Source organism: Mytilus trossulus, chromosome 11, assembly GCF_036588685.1.
Source record: "Mytilus trossulus isolate FHL-02 chromosome 11, PNRI_Mtr1.1.1.hap1, whole genome shotgun sequence".
NCBI lineage: Eukaryota > Metazoa > Mollusca > Bivalvia > Mytilida > Mytilidae > Mytilus > Mytilus trossulus.
In genome coordinates, this window is record NC_086383.1 from 59760274 (window position 1) to 59778273 (window position 18000).

Sequence of the window (18000 nt, forward strand, 5' to 3'; positions counted from 1 at the left end):
CATTATAATTTTGATGACGACACTTATTACACAAAATGTCACTCGGTAATGCGTCTAGCATGAATTTCCTTCTTAAAATTTTCCTTACTTCTGATGATGTGCATTTTTTCTGTCATTTGGTTTTGTTTTCTTTCTACATAAACAACAATGATACTCTTTTGGTCCAATGCCCGGAATTCTAAAAAAAATAAATAACCAACATGACTACAAGAAATTATAAACGAATAAACAACATCTAAAAACACTGGAAGTGGACAGAAGCAAAATAACGATATACAAATACACTGACAAACTGACAGACAGACAGACGTGATTATATTTAAGTAGGTTTCCACGATAAGTTTGCATGCCGATTGAATATATTATATCATTGTATATTGTTATCGTAAATATGGATTTCGTTAAGTCTTTGTTTTTGGTCAGGTACCATCCCCCCCCCCCCCAAGACTGTGACCAATAATGTAAAAACAGGTTTACAACTGACTGTATACCCTTTAAGATTTCTGTCAAATTATTTTTGTTGATAAAGTCAGAACTTAAATCATTTTAAATCAAGAACTTTATCTGATGAAAAACACAAAAAAAAGTTTGCGGTGGGATTCGAACCAGTCCGTCAAAAATAGCTGTCACGTCGAGCGACGCTTTCGCCGATTGAGCTATGAAGACGACATTATTAAAGGTGTTAAAATTATATAACAGATGTATTTAAAAATTCGATAATGCTGCAACATAAGATGTTACGAGTTTATTTACTTATTCATGATGAATCGAAATTTCTATTCTAATATTACACATGAAAGTTTGCTATAATATCGGTATTTTTCACAGTACTTATCAGCTACATGACTGTACGGATACAACTTTTCCCTGTTTTTTCACCTCCGGAGGGATGCAATTTTAATCAAATGAATCTAAAATTGATTTAAAGTACCACTTTGAAACTATTTTCATATTTGTTCAATTTGGAATTTGAAAGTAACTTTTTTCCGTTTAACTCCGTATTCCTTGGAGGTTACAGCGTCAGCGATGTCTGCCAGGAGAGCTGGTGAAGTCGGCCGGCGGGGTTTAATTACTAAGCGGCGACTGTCATATCTAGACATCTCTGATATAAAAAGAAGTTATTCCTTTTATCATGATTATATTTCCAACATATTTACCTACTTCAGAATTCTTTTCCTTCTTTGTCTCTTGCAATAATATACATACTCACAGCGGCTTTCTGGAGTGTTTACATTCTGACTGGATACCGTTGGTTGTCTGCAACTTGATCTTATTTTGACTTTTTTGTACTAGCGTAAAGATTTTTTTTCCCAAACAGTTTTAAGGTTTTATTAACCTCTTTAATTTCTTTTGATATTTATATGTATACGGAATACTATACATGCGATCAAATTATTTATTGCACTTTCCGGATAATGGATACATCGGTATTTCCTTTGAACTCAATTTTCACTTTGGCCGCCACCTACGATCTAAATTGTCTTTTTGTTTCCAATTAGACAAATAAATATAGAGTAATAAGATTTAAAAAAAGTGTGGATCGTGAGTGCCGGCCAAAGTGAAAATTACAATGTGTGCATGAAAATCCACAAAAACGGTGTTTTCCGTAACCGGACCCAATTTTAGACACCTATTTCGACATAAAACAATTGCAATAAAACGAAAAAAACATCATATCGATAAAAGACATGTATCCAGCTATTTTTCGGCGAGAAATGGAAACCCATCGTTGAATTTAAAAAAAAAGGCATATAACAGGGCCGTGTTTGATGCTTCGTAAACCTTGTCCTTTGCCTGTGTAAATATCTCGTAACAAATTCTAACTTAATGTCTGGTAAAATATTCCAATGGGAACGAATGTTTCCCCTTTTCTTGCCGACTTGTTCTTTTATCATTATGAGGCTGACTGCATACAGGAACTGCTTAGAAAGAAAGATAAGAAGTGAGCAATATCATTTAACTACTTTTTGCTGTACAGATGTTGTTCTTTCACTAAATAATTCAAAATTTGAAGACTATGTCGAATACATCTATCCCATTGAACTAGAGATACTGGATACAACAGATACAGTTAAGTCTGCCTCATATCTTAACTTAAATCAAGAAATTGACAATCAGGATCGATTGAAAACAAAACTTTACCACAAAAGAGATGATTTCAGCTTATCAATTGTGAACTTACCATTTTTAAGTAGCAACATTCCAGCAGCACCTGCATACGGCGTATATTTCTCTCAATTGATACAATTTTCTCATGCTAGCATTTCCTATCATGATTTCCTTGATAGAGGGTTGTTGTTCACAAGGAAGCTATTATATCAAGAGTTCCAAATGGTGAAGTTGAAATCATCTCTTCGTAAATTTTACGGACGCCATCACGAGTTGGTTAACCTTTTTGAAATAACCGTTTCACAAATGATATCGGATATTTTCCTTACGTCGTAAAAACAATCCCCTTTTCTTTCATAAATGTGACATACCTAGTTAAACTATTTAGCGAATTTGTTATCTCATAAGTAACACGACGGGTGGCACATATGTAACAGGATATGCTTACCCTTCCGGAGCACCTGAGATCACTCTAGGTTTTGGTGGGGTTCGTGAAGTTTATTCTTTAGTTTTCTATGTTCTGTCATGTGTACTATTGTTTGTTTGTTTGTCCTTTTCATTTTTAGCCATGGCGTTGTCAGTTTATTTTCGATTGATGAGTTTGACTTCCCTCTGGTATCTTTCGTTCGTCTTTTAAGTATATACGAAAGGTATAAATCATGCAAAACAAACTTTATTTTCTAATAACATTAGAAAAAGAGGACCAAATCAAAATGAAAAAAAGATTTTTGTTTTCTTTTTTAGTTACAATGGACAACATTATCATACAGGAAACTTTAAAACCTTGGCGAGAGAAAATAAAGTCATTTGTTAGAACCGATGAATCGAGAATCATTTTGGAAGCTTGTATAAACAACCAAGTGGTTATCATCAGAGGAGCAGTTGGTTCTGGTAAATCAATAACAACATATCATGCAGCATTTAACTTAGAAAGCAGCGATGGCTATAGCATATTTCCATCAAATGATCCTGAACATATAAAACAATACACCTGTGAAGACGGGAGAAACATTTTCATCTTTGACGACATATTTGGGAAGTATGTCTTTAACAATTTTACCTACGACAGATGGAAGAAATCGATGAGTGATATTATTATAATGCTTGATCATAACGTACACTTGAAAATAATAATTACAAGTAGATCAAACATTCCAATACCAATAGAATTGAAACAAATGGCAGTGCGATCCAGATTTGAATATCAATTATTCTTAAGCTCTCCTGATAAAGAGAAATTGGCAGAACATTTTTGCGGACAATTTGCAAAAGAAGTATTAGAAAACAACCAATATACCGACTTGTCATTTTTTCCTTGTATATGCAAAGAATTCGATAAACTCAAAGATGTGGACAAATGTGTTACTAACTTTATAGAAACTGAGTTAACATATATGAAAACGAATGATTTAATGTCTTATTTAACGTTGGGACTTTTAGTCGTTTTAAATAATCTAGTATGCAAAACATATTTTGAGAACACATGTACATTGATAAAAAATGTACTGATAAGTTTAATAACAGAATGTAAATCTGTGATACATATCACTCCTTTTGAAATCGAGAATGTATTATATAATATGAAAGGAACTTATATTCTAGAAAACGAGATAGGTTTTACTTCAAAAAATACCTATATGTTTGACTGTCTTGCTCTCTATGTTGGAAAAGAGTTTTGCGGAACTATTTTAAAATATTCAGATGATAATTTCTTTAGAGAAAGGCTGGTTTTTACATCAGTACAAATACAAAAGACTAACAATACAATACCTATTCCAATTACCCTAGAAAACAACTATTTTGAACGAGTCCTAAAAATGGTTAAAGCTGGAAACGTAGAGGAAGCGCTAAAAAATGTACAGTCAAGTTACAAATCTTACCGTTTTGCCTTAATCAAATATCTTCAAATTTCAAGTAACAATGACCAATCAGCAAATTATATGAAAGCACTTCCTGTATGTTTAAAGTTAGGATATGCAGATGTCGTTGACCATCTAATTTCTACTTACCCATATTTAGCAAACACTACAGAATCGTATGAAAAACATCCACTGCATTTAGCATGTGAGTATGAACAATATGACTGTGTGGAAGTGCTGATTAAACACGAAGCAGATGTCAATAAGGAAAGTGACGATTTTCTTTCTCCTTTACACATAGCTTGTCAAAAAAGGAATACGAAGATAGCAGAATTATTGATAAAAAATAAAGCGGACATAAATATGTGTTCTAGAAACTATGGAACACCAATGTCTATAGCTTGCAACTATTACTGGGAGGAATTAGATCTAGTGCAAATTTTAGCGAATAATGGGGCAGACATAAATAAAAGGAATGCAAATGGATCTACTCCACTTCACGAGGCTTGCGCTAATCGTCGAAAGAAAATTGTTAGTTTTCTATTACAACAGGATGGAATAAAGGTCAATGGGACTGACGCTAGAGAACGAACGCCATTAGTAATTTCCTGCCAAAATGAGTTTGATGACATTGTTGATATTTTGCTGATGAATAATGCATCTGTAAACAGAGCAGACGATAGAGGATTTGCACCACTGCACATAGCCGCTTCCGGTGATTTCAAGGAAATTGCACAGGTACTCCTTAAAAATAAAGCATCAATTAATCAGACTTGTGCAAATCGCTTCACTCCACTTACGTTAGCCGCTGGGAAAGGAAGCATCGATATGGTCCAGCTTTTTCTTAAATACCGTGCAGACATCAATGGTCTCTCAGATGTATACCGTCAAACACCTTTATATGCAGCTTATAAAGGCAATCATATTAATATTGCACAGTATCTTTTGCAACAAGTTAGAGAAATTAAAAGCGCAAAATACATGTTTTTATTTACAGCATGTCTGATGGGTGATGTCGCCGGTGTCGATTTTTTGTTACAAAATAAAAAGCTATATGACCTTAATTACAAGAAACATGGTGACACAGCATTATGCATTGCCGCCAGAAAAAATAATTCAGAGCTAGTGAACTTACTTTTAAATCATAAACCAGACGTTAATGTTCATTCAAGAATAGGATCGACACCACTTTGTTCAGCATGCAAGTTTGGAAATGCAACTATTGTTGAATTACTAATAAGTCACAAAGCATCATTAAACCAACCAACAAAATCTGGAATGACTCCACTTTTTATTTCTTGTGCCTTTGGACATGTAAATACCACGAGAATACTGCTTAAGCATCGTTCCACCATCGTTGAAGAAGGAGATAAGCATGGGTGGACACCACTTAAAGTTTCTTGTTTCACTGGAACGGTTGAGATGGTCGAGTTATTGCTAAAACATAAAGCCATAGTTAATCAAAACATAAGAGTGAGGTGGAAAGGTAAACTAAATGTAGAAAAACAATCAAAAGGAAGAAAACCGAAAATGGTTGTTGAACGTTGTAGAATGGTTCATAATCATTTTCGAATCAAGCAAACGCCATTATGCATATCCTGCTGGAAACTGAATGAAAAAGCAGTTAAATTTTTAATTCAAAATGGCGCAGATATGAATCAAGGCGAATCTAATGCTAACTTTAGGTTAACAAATGAAAATTGTGAAAAATACATTAAATCAAAAAAAGCAATGAGCTCTCTGCAATTATCTCCAGATATAAATGAGTTAACCCCGCTTCAAATAGCATGTTATCAAAACAAAACAGACGTAATTCAACTATTAGTTTCTCAAAAAGCTGCTTTAAATATGTATACACCAAAAGGAATAATAACAAAGGAAAAAATCAGTTACACCCAACTTGAAGAGCTTATGAAAACAAATAACGAAACTTTGCCTAGCGTACGACCGCTAATTATAGCAATAGCACAGAATACGTTATCCATCGTTAAAATGTTATTAGAATATAGGGTTGATATAAATATGCCTTCAAGAGATGGTCTAACACCTTTGCATTTAGCTGTTTCAGAAAATGCAACTGACATCGTTAGATTGCTTCTGAATAAACAATATAGATGTCAGACAATTCATTATATGCATGATGGTGTAACTCCACTACTTTTAGCTTGTAGTCACAACAATTTTCAAATGGTCAACATTTTGATTCAACACGGAGCAGCAGTGAACCAAGTTGGGGAAGATGGACAAACAGCATTGCAATACGCTTGTGAACAAGACAATATTGATATAGTGAAATTATTACTGGATAAAGGAGCAGAAATATGCACAAAAGGTCAACAAGGCCCATCTCCACTAAATATTGCTAAAAAAGAAATTCATGAGTTACTTGTGAAATACAATACCAAAGTGAAGACAGGGACAGTTCGTAATTTAAAAAAATAAGTTCTAATTTTGCGTGAAATCTCTCACTGACATAATGTTTTATTCATACCTTGATACAGGCATACCATAACTGCTTTCATCACTTTGCATTTATCATTTATAATTTACTTTTTCTATTTCTTTTTATTGAAATATAAAATTAACATCTCACTTCAAGTGTGTCTTTTATACAAATAATTAGTGATGAATCATTACTCAGTAAATGACCTAAAATATCGCAAGCCGTAAATTAATGATTGAAATGAGTGTTGTTACATCAGCCACAACTCCACTACGAACTTACTGCTCGAAAAGAATAAAACGAGAAAAAGCTGACAAGAAATCCTCAGACTCTTTTTTAAGTCAGTAATAAACATAGTTGATATACATATAACACATTTGAATGATAGTTTTACTCCTAACAAAAAAAAATAATATTCCTATTTCTCGTATCAAAAATAAATAAACCGTCTATTCTACTTACCAGTACACTTGGTACAATAAAAAAAAACCAAAAAAAATTGTTCAAATTAGGCCTTTGGAAACAGTGGAACTAATTACTTTTGGGGTGTAAATAACTCATTGGAAGAACTTGATAAGTTGCATGCGTATATTAGTGATTTTGAATCTGTTCAAGGTTTATATTGTTCTAATCTATATAACTTCCTATTCTTATTAGACATTTACAGAAACTGTCATACACCTACGATTAGCATTACAATTACACATACATGTAGCTAGCATTTAAATCTTGTGCTTTCTCAAAGGGTAAAAAATAACCGTCGATCCTAAACAATGTAACGATATAATAGGTTGTTTTTTTTTGTAGTTCAACAATGATTTTTCTAATATATATGCAGCAAAACGTTAACATTAGTTATTGTATACGGTGTTATCCAGGTTGAAATCTTGTGATTGTACGAAGTATTATAGAGTGAACAAACATTATTCTAAAAATAGATTAAACATGAGACCCACAAATTAATAATATCGCAAGTGTCGTTGGCAACTTGCAGTATCTCGATTGGGACAATTGTCGAAAAATATTAAGCAATACTTATGTCTACGTTTTTGGTTTAAATAAAAAAAAATCTCAATTATTCGGAGGAATAAAACACCCAAGAAACAGTTATTAACGAACTTCTCTGTGTCGGAAATATATTTTAGACTGTTCGCCAGACTCAGTTGAAATGTAAGAATATGTGTACTAAAATAGTTAAAATATTTGCTCTCTATGTTTTAATCAGCAACGGACAAAAAATGACAAACGAGTTTCAAGTTGTTTTTCTTTTATGCAATTATTATAAGAAATCTTGGGAAAATTATCCATCGCGAACATAGGTGGGACTGGTATGATCGAAATATGACCTTTAATCCCTGTTCCAAGGCTGAGTCTATTATCATTGAATAGTAATAGTGCACTGACGACGAAGGGGTCTATCCAGCCATTTTCAAAAGGGGATTCCAACCCAAGATAAGGTGAAGGGGTCAGAGCATATGTCCCTATTCAAATAGCCCATGATCTCTCTTTGCAACGCTATTCATTTCAACATAAAGTTAATACGCAAATCTATTCAATTGATTGTTCCTGTTGATAATATTTATACCATACATCTATCTACATTTTCGGTCCTTCTACATCCTTGCCTTCAAATACTCGGTTTTGTGCTGTCCTGATGTTCAATCCAGAAAAGCGCTACGAACACATATAATTTTAATGTGGTGCTTACATTTTTTTTTATAGAAGATACCATTTGCTATTTTGTATCTGTATTGTTGGTTTGTTTTTGTATTGAGATGACCCCTTGTTTTTGTCACCTGTAATCATAAATCTAAATTTTAATCCTAGGTCCCCCCCAAGGGTGACTGGGGTATAGAAATATAGTCACTTGGTCTTCTCCCAACCGGCAGTAAAACGCTTGCCGAAGTGGGGCGTCCGTTTGGCTGTGCGGGATGTATCAAGTTCGCGGTCACGACCGGTCAGAAGGGGGGACGTTAAATCCAATGCCTCGTGTAAAGAGAGTGCCACGCTCTTTGCACGTTAAGAACCCTTGCAGCAAAAATTTCTGTCCCTATCCAATATACCCTCATTTTCCAGTGGCAGTCTAAATTTCCCCGACAATCATCCCAGATGGCCTCTATTGTATCAACCTACCTATTGTTTTTATTGTGAGCTTGTTCTTGTCCTGAATATGCATGAAATATTTGCCACTGGACGTTAAGCAACCAACTATCAATCAATGTAATCCTAGGTATAAATCGCAAATGTCTATTAAGAACACACACCCAATTAGATAAACATCTAAAAGTCAGAATGCATATATATAGATATGATTAAACTTTTTCAGAAGTTTTAATTTAACATTTTTTCGCAACAGCAAACAAAATAACTATTGTTATTGAACATTCTATGGTGCGCCTTTAAACTTTTACAAGATTACGTTTTTTTTCAACTGATTTATATAGCTCGTTCTTATGTTATAAAGTTACCCCACTGTCCCAGGTTACGGGAGGGTTGAGATCCTGCTGACATGTTTAGCACCGCCATATTTTGTATGTGAGTGCCTGTACCAAGTCAGACGCCTGTAATTCAGTGGTTATAGTTTGTTTATGTGTTTCATATTTGTTTCCCGTTTATTTGTTGTACATAAATGAATCCGTTAGTTTTCTCGTTTGAATTGTTTTTCATTTTACAGTTCTAGGCAATGTATCCAGAACTCTGCGGTATGGGCCTTTCTCAGTGTAGAAAGCTGTACGGTGACCTATAGTTGTAAATTTCTGTCTCATGTGGTCTGATTGGCAATCATACCATATCTTCTTTTTATATTAACCCCGCTGCATTTTTGTACCTGTCCACAGTCAGGAGACTTTTGTTAAACGTGTATTATTTTTTATTTAAGTTAACGTATTTGTTTTAGAGAACAGTTTATCATCCACTATTATTGAACTAGAGCACATTTGTGTTATGGCTTGTTCAAAAATCTGGATTTATCGCTAACTAAATGTACCGCTTGTATGACAGTGGTATGTAGTTCCGTCATATCGAGAAAAAAAGTTCATAAGCACCCCTTAAAGACATAAAAAGGTAATGGTACTTTTGTTCGACCGATAAATGACCATCAGTGAAGTAATTTGAATAATGACGTCACCTACCAAAAAAAAAAATGAAAAAAATAACTGCAAAACTTTTGAATTATTGAAATACTAAGGCTTTTCTTACTCAGAAATAGATTGCTTTAGATGTATTTGGCAAAAATTTTATGAAGTTTGTCATTGATAGTACACATTTTCGCAATAAAGTAAAACGTAGGAAAAAAGAAACACAAGGGTTAACAAAATTGTAAATTCTATAAAACCCTTTGTACCCAAATCACAACTCATGACCCTACTTCGCAAGAAAAACCTGAATTAAGAAAAAAACCCACGTGAAGCCGGAATTCATAGATAACGAGCCACGTGAAAGTCATACGACCAAACGAAACATAATAGATCGAAGAAAAATAACGGGGAAACTGAAGTTAATAAAATTGATTGATTGATTGTTGGTTGCTTTACGCCGCATTAACACAACAAGTAAAAAGGAAGTTAATAAAAAAGATTCACACCAAAAATCTATAATTCAAAAAACATATAGCAATTTTTCACATACAACTGTATTGAGTTTCGTGAGAAAATAACAACACAGAGATTTCAGTATCTAATGATCTATACAAAAGATTTAAAAATTGTCAGAGGCTCACAGCGGGAAAGTGATGACGTGAAACCGTCATCGATACAATTTGTATTCAAATTCTCGCAATTAACACACCAATTATACATTAGATTAGGAAGGTCAACGAGTACTCAAGTACTCGATCACTGTGCAGTAGTTCCGAATATCGAATTGGTTTTTGTTGTTTTAATGTAATCATTTTATAACATTTGATTTGTATTGAAATTTTCTTTGTTTGGCCATTCATCTCTTTTAATTTTTGTTATTGGTTTCGATGAATTATTTGACCGTGTACGTCGAACAAAAATCATGTAATTGAACTAATGAAATAATTAGAACAAAATGTTTCAAAATCAAATTGCGTTTTTCTCTGGGAATATTACAGTTGTTTTCCATTCGTTTGATTTGTTTGAGCTTTTGATTTTGCTATTGACTTTTTGATTTGAATTTCCCTCGGAGTTCAGTATTTTGGTGATTCTACTTTTATTTCCACCATATATCCAACCCAACTATTTTAAAACCTAGGTACTTTAACACGTTAGCATCAAGCTGTATAAATTAAATGTACACTAAAATAATTCTTATAAAAATCCATCTAAGGTTAACTTTGCATTAGGGGGTGAAACGTTAGTTCCTAGGGAATTAGTATTTACTTTATGTATGACATCTGAATATGTCCTTTGTTTTGTCATCACCTGATGTATATAAAAGTAACAAGAGATAAAGAACAAATTAACACATCAAAGAAATGGGTAAAAAAAATGGTTGGGTTAATCAAACTTTGTCCTTTCTTTTCAATGACATAGAAAACAAACTCAAGGTATTATTAAAGAATCATTGCTTTTCCAATTCAATGACACAATTTTTTTTTTTTTTAGATTTGAATGTATTGAAATGTCAGGTCAGTATGCCAAATATACTATTATATGTCACTAAAAGTTTATCATCCGAAAAGTTACAATTATGGCCAAGAGACTTCTAGATATAACATATTAATAGTTTGATACTTACTTGAGAAAGATAGCAATAAGGGCATTTATAAACTATGAAAACATGTTATCAGGTACATGCAGTATGAGTTGTATATCAATTTGATGTGTAATATGTCTGTTATGTGAGTCTTCAAAGTTTTGGCTGCAGGATTATTGTTGGACAAGCACAGACAAATTGTATTTTTAAAAGCAGAACTTATATATAAAGACATGTACACTAGAGCCTTCTATCACACCACGTTACTACATACTGCTTGAACGGCACTTAAATGTACATGGGTTGTTGATAACATCACAACAATTCAATGACCTATCAAATGACCCCAATAACTCTTCCACTGTTTAACGAGGTATAATTATCCAAACCCTTCGTGTTTTTAATATGTGTTACAAATGTAAACAAAGTTTAAACACATTAATATATTTTAACAGAAATTCTAGTTTTTTCATTCAATATACTATTTGTGTTTTCCTTATATTTGTCTATCATGTCTATTGAGAGTACGATGTTTGAGTTTCATTGAAAATCGTTGCAAGATATAGAAAATAAAATGTGTTTCAGCATGGTTGAAGGAAAAGTGATTTTCTAAATATCTGCGGCCATGAAAGTTAAGTGTAAGAGTGTTTGTAAATATCTGTACATTGTCCTGTTGTTTATTTTACAGGTTACCACTTGGTATGGGTTTTACAATAACATTAACGATACCAATTTTCTTGCACCAGATGCGCATTTCGACAATACATGTCTCTTCAGTGATGCCCGTGGCCAAAATATTTGAAATTCAAAGCTTATATAAAAGATTAAGAGCTATAATCCAAACGGTCCAAAAGTATAGCCAAATCACCTTATTGAATTCTGTATGGAAACCTATAGTTGTTTACATTTTTTCTGTGCTTCTATTTCTGTAAACATTGCAGCGGTTTCGTATATAATAATTCGTCTTATTTTAAAACTGTCCCTACAGGTATATGACGCATGATGGTATTTTACGAAATTCAATGACTATTTTTATTATGTGTTCGCATCGGAAATTTTATTTTCATAAAAAACACCTTATGTAAGAATCCTGGATTTCGATTGGTTGATAGCCAGTGTATTTGTAACCAATTTACTCTTATCAAATGAATATCGTTCATTTTTGAACGCCGCCGAGATATATGCAAAAAAGATATGCCTTTTTTAACCCTCTCTGTCGTGGTATTTGCCAACAAAACACTCTATCAGACTGGACGCGTGCTACGTCAAGATCATCAATGCGTTTTTGAACGTTGACATTCGATGTAATTAAACTGATATAGCATGTTCTGAAGGGGAAATTGCGAAAAATACCAGACTTGAGAATGAATTTCCCTCTCCTTACGGCTCGGGAAATTTAACATTCTCTCTACTGGTATTTTTCGCAAATACCCCTCCTTAACATGATATATCTGTTTAAAATACCTTGCCATTTGTTTGTAACATGTATTCAATCTATGGATATTACTTTTAAGTGTTTGAAATTTGCTGCACTTATTTGAAGATTAAAAATGTTTATTTAAAACGAATTCAACATGATAAAAAGAAAAATATAATTGTAGAAAACTGTTTAATATGCTTTCATAAGAAATTGTGAAGTACATGAATATTAATAATTATAATAAATGGCAACGTTTGGTCTTTTTATCAGAACATTCTTTCCTATACCTTATGTTCTCCATACACCAATGTAAGATCTTTCAACATTTGGGTCTTTTCTGTGTCTGAAGCAAAACTTGCACGTGCCGCATTAAATATCTGAAAAATAAAGAATATCGTTTGCAAACAGATAAAAGAATGTTTGAAAATATCTTGCGAATTTTTATCATTTTGTAACACTTATATATATATTGAGATTGTCTAATCACCAGCAAAAGAAAAACACGGATGTTAAATTTGAGGCAAAGTTTGTTTATTCTTTTCATTCGAGTTGTTTACATTCAAGGTGTTGGTTCTTCGTAAGCAATCATTTGTTTGTCCAATAACCTTGTATTTTAATTGGTATCTGCGTTTTACTTGTTTGACCGTGACCTTTTATTCCGTTTGAGTTGTATCTACGTTTTGTTTGTTTAACTGTGATTCTGTGACCTTCAATTACTTTTGATTTGTAGAGATGATGTATTTGTCTGACCGTTTACCCCTTATAACATGAATAACATTTTAATTGTTTCGACGTTTAATTTGTTTGACATTACACCTGTTCTGACTCTGACTACCAATAACTGAGTTTAATTATGCGTATTTTGTGTGTATTTGTTCTATTCAATTCGCTCAAGGTATAGGAAAAGGGTTATGATATCATCACATGTTAAGCCCCGTCGTATTTGATTTTTCGTTTCATGTCAGGAACTTTTGGCCTAGCATACATCTTGTTTAAGGGAAAGCTGTAGCTCGAGAAGGTGCAAAACTGTCTCACTGCCCTGAAGACATTTTGGTGACCTACGGATATTTCTGCTAGTAGGTCGATTGTTTTCTCTTTGACACATTCACAATTTCCATTCTCATTTTTTTCCATTCTCATTTTTTTTCCATTCTCATTTTTTTCCATTTGTATTGACGTGTTGTTTTTTAGACCCTGAACCACTAATAACAAAAATTAAGGGACGATAAAAAAAAAGTACTAACCGACTGTACAATTTGTTCGTCTGTAAGCCCAATTTCTTTACACTTAAGGTAATCATCATCTAGGTTGTTGTCAAGAACAACCGGATCATCAGTGTTGATAGAATAGTTGGCGCCATCTTTGACAAACCTATACAGAAAGTCATCGATTTAAGAATAGTCATCAATTATTAACAATTGATTGTATGTGCCGTTTCTCAAGATCAAGATTCTAAAAAACGTTATATATTCAAGACGAGAACAAATTATACAATATATATATATATATATCAGTTTTATATGAAATAGCAAAAATTTCACGGTAAATTCAATAAAATAGGTCTTGATCGGTCATTGTACTGTTTGATTAATGACTGAAATCGTAGTACACCACACTGTCAGCATCTAAGATTGGTCCTTCTCAAGCTATAGTTATTAGATTTTTATTTTTATTTTTAGAAATATCTTACAAAGCAAATGGGTAAAAGAATTAATTTAAAAAAAACAATCTTAATTTTAATTGTGTTTAAGTTTTACGGTTACCATGGTTACATACATCTATAAAGAAACAAATAATACCAGGAAGTAAAAAAAAACAACACTTGTTTCATAAGCTGGGCGAATAATACAACAGGAAAATTCAAACACATCAACCGAAAATAAACTGACAACGCCATAGCTCAAAATGAAAAAGACAAACAAACAAAACAAATTACACAAGAAACAACATAAAAACTTATGACTGAGCAACACTATTCCCAACAAAACTGGGGGTGATGTAGGTGCTCCGAAAGGGGAAGCAGATCCTGCTCCCCATGAGGCACCCGTCGTGTTTCTCTGGTTATTCACAATTATCAATAAGACTGCACTCATTTTTTCTCTTTTATAAATTAAATATTAATGGTTTGCTGCTCTGAACGTTCATTTAATTGTTTATTCATCGGTTTTTTTGGCAATGATTTTCAAACTTTCAATTTTATAATGCTTCAACTTTGCACTTTTATGAGTCATGGTTTTATTATTTAAGCGATGACTTTTCAATTCAATTACACATTCATAATTAAACTCAAGGTTGTGCAATTTAAGCGATGCCTTTTTATTCAATGACACATACAAAATTTCTAGGTCGTGTTATTTAAACCATGTCTTTTTCACAGTTTGACACCTGAGAACTTTTGATATTTGTATTTATTGAAATGAGAAGGTCTGTATGTCAAATATCTATGTCACCAACAGATGAGTCAATCAATCCGTGAACATTAAGGCCAAGGGAATTCTGAATGGGCCATAAAAAAGAAAAGGTTTGTTTGCACTAACCCTTACTACCCTGAAAATAGCTGCCTACTCAAAATCTTTTAGTGTCCTGATGTGAAAATATGTTTGTTCTTCAATATAGGCATGAAGATTAATAAACATCTGATACTTAAATATATCTTTGCCAAACAAAAAAAAAAGGAAAATGCGTACCTAACTACCCACTGTTTCAATAAAATTGAGAATGGAAATGGGGAATGTATCAAAGAGACAACAACCCGACCATAGAAAAAACAACAGCGGAAGGTCACCAACAGGTCTTCTATGTAACGAGAAATTCCCGCACCCGGAGGTGTCCTTCAGCTGACCCCTAAACAAATATATACTAGTTCAGTGATAATGAACGCCATACTAATTTTCAAATTGTACACAAGAAACTAAAATTAAAATAATACAAGACTAACAAAGACCAGATGCTCCAGACTTGGGACAGGCGCGGTAAAACATGTTTATGAGATCTCAACCCTACCCCTATACCTCTAGTCAATGTAGAAAAGTAATCAATTCAAGAGAAGTTCGAGTCTGATGTCAGAAGATGTAACCAAAGAAAATAAACAAAATGACAATTATACATAAAAAACAACAGACTACTAGCAGTTAACTGACATGCAAGCTCCAGACTTCAATTAAACTTATTGAAAGATTATGATTTCATCATATGAATATCAGGCACAATCCTTCCCGTTAGGGGTTTAGTATCAATGTTTGGTAGGGTTTCGGCAAACCAAAATATTTTTAAGTGTGGCCTTATTAAGTATATAATATCTTTTTTTTTTAAATGTCTTCTACATTTGAAAAATTCATGGTTGTGTATTTAACAATTGTATGTTTAACACAACTTCCTACTAAAAAAAGTTAAGGAAATATGATTTAAAAAAAAAGCCTTTTCTATTCAATGACACATTTAAAAAAAAACGAGATTGAATAATTTAAAAATAAAAGTCTTTCTACGCGCGTTTGGCGTAAATAAAAAATTCAATCCTGGAATCTATGATGAGTTTATTTCCATTCAATGACACATCACATAAACCAAGGTAGTCTTATTTTAAAAATAAAAAATGCCCTTTCAATTCAATGACAAATAAAAAATAAAGGTTGCTTAATTCTAAAATGCCTTTTCAATTCAATGACGCACACAAAAATAAAAATCATGGTCATATAATTTAAATAATGTCTATTACAATCTAATGGAAATTTCGAAATTGGAATTAATTTAGTGAAAGGTCAGTATGTCAAATTATATATGTTACCAACAGATGTTTCAATCTAACTGTGAACGTTAAGGTCAAGAGAATTCTAATAATTTAATAAATTACCAAACCGAGAAGAACAGCAATGCAGAGACTTTTTATGAAATACCAAAACAAGTATGTGTTATACACAAACTATACAGTGTGGTTCCAGGTAAAAAAAGGTAAAATCTCAAAAAAAATAAACTTCGAGGAAAATTCAAAACGGAAAGTCCTTAATCAATGGCGCATTAACCTCTCAAAAAGCATTTTATTTAACAACTATGCGTGAATTAAACAGACACAATAGGTAACATTGTCATATAAGGGTAAAGCAGTCATCACAGTATAACAATCTTAATTAGAACAAAAACAAACAAATATTTAACAAAGAATCACACAATAAAGCATTTATCAAATTTAACAACTACAGTCATTGCTTACTTATATATGTAGTGTAAATCAACTCATTAAGGGTTACAATATTTGAAGACATTTGACTAAATGGCAAGGTTCATATCATCTCTAATGTAGAATCGCGTGTTTGACGTCTAAATGTCAACTTCACAGAGGAAAAGATATAAAATAATTTTGTCGTTCAAAGTATTTTCAAAATTATAATAGAACAATACATAATCATGGCATTATGATAGAACAATTACATAATGGCGGGAGGTTAACAAGTACAAACCCACGTCATATGTATCAAAGAAACACAAAAAGTCACACGCACAAAACACACCGGCAAAAATGAAAGATAACACAAACAAACCTTGACGAAATGTATAAGTACCGAGCCACGTGAAATGGATATCACCGAGTTCAGACCAAATTGTTAAAGTAATATTAAAAATAGAACAAAGACAAATAAAAGAACAATATAACATGTTATAAAAGATGATAGCACAATAACATAATGGCGGGAGGTTTAAAAATACAGACCCACGTCATATGTACCAAAGAAACACAAAAAGTCACACGCACAAAACACACCGGCAAACATGAAAGATAACACAAACAAACCTTGACGTAATGTATAAGTACCGAGCCACGTGAAATGGATATCACCGAATTCAGACCAAATAGTAAAAGTAATATTAATAATCGAACAAAGACAAATAAAAAAACCAATATAAATACGTTATAAAAGATAATAAACAATTAATAATATAACAAGGACAAATTAAAGAACAATATAACACGTAATAAAAGATGATAAACAGCATGAGTACGCAGATTTCAAGTGACATCTAAAATATCTAGGGTAAGTAAGAAGGGATTTTATATTTTATTTTTTATTTTTTTCACATTTAGTCTATTAAAGCAACACTAAGACTTTAATAGTGCTTAAGGATTATGTACCCTCGTGTTGATTCAATGCTAAACCAATGGAAATTTTATAGAAAATCCACAGCCTTTATCCTTGTACTCTCATATTTGGCAATCTGATCACTGATAGATATAGGATTAGTGCATGTAGTGCTAGCATTGATTTCCTTAAAACAAGTTTATTAATGTAGTTATTGGCTAAAAATCAAGTATACCTTTTAGTGTGCGTTCGACTTTTGTGACTCAGCACGAGGTATTTTGGAAATTTACAGGTTGATAAGAACTTTTTGTAAAAAAATAAGCACTAGCACATCATAGAAAAGCAAGTGAGTAATCTTTGTTTGAAATTTTATATAAAAAAAATCTCTGTATTAAAGGCTGTGGATTTTCTATAAAATTCTAGGTTTATTTGCCACAA

At 32.6% G+C, this 18000-nt stretch overlaps 2 protein-coding genes across 3 annotated transcripts in view; one reads left to right on the top strand and one right to left on the bottom strand.

The window, feature by feature from the left end:
- Window positions 1-2858: 2858 nt before the first annotated feature.
- On the top strand, window positions 2859-6410 carry LOC134690201 (ankyrin-3-like). Its single transcript, XM_063550178.1, has one exon. It carries the CDS (start codon window positions 2859-2861, stop codon window positions 6408-6410), a length of 3552 nt encoding a protein of 1183 aa, XP_063406248.1.
- A 6341-nt stretch (window positions 6411-12751) lies between these two features.
- The window catches only part of LOC134691364 (adenosine deaminase-like), a 28324-nt gene continuing 23075 nt past the window's right edge, over window positions 12752-18000 (bottom strand). For both annotated transcript variants that reach the window (XM_063551870.1, XM_063551871.1), the window contains 2 exons: window positions 13735-13861; window positions 12752-12867 (listed from right to left, as the gene is read on the bottom strand). In XM_063551870.1, coding sequence (XP_063407940.1) covers window positions 12772-12867; window positions 13735-13861 — 223 coding nt within the window. In that variant the 3' untranslated portion in view covers window positions 12752-12771. The remainder of the gene's footprint in view (window positions 12868-13734; window positions 13862-18000) is intronic.

Coding starts and splice junctions, on each gene's coding strand:
- LOC134690201 (XM_063550178.1), top strand. CDS start 2,859: ATGGACAACATTATCATACAGGAAACTTTAAAACCTTGGCGAGAGAAA.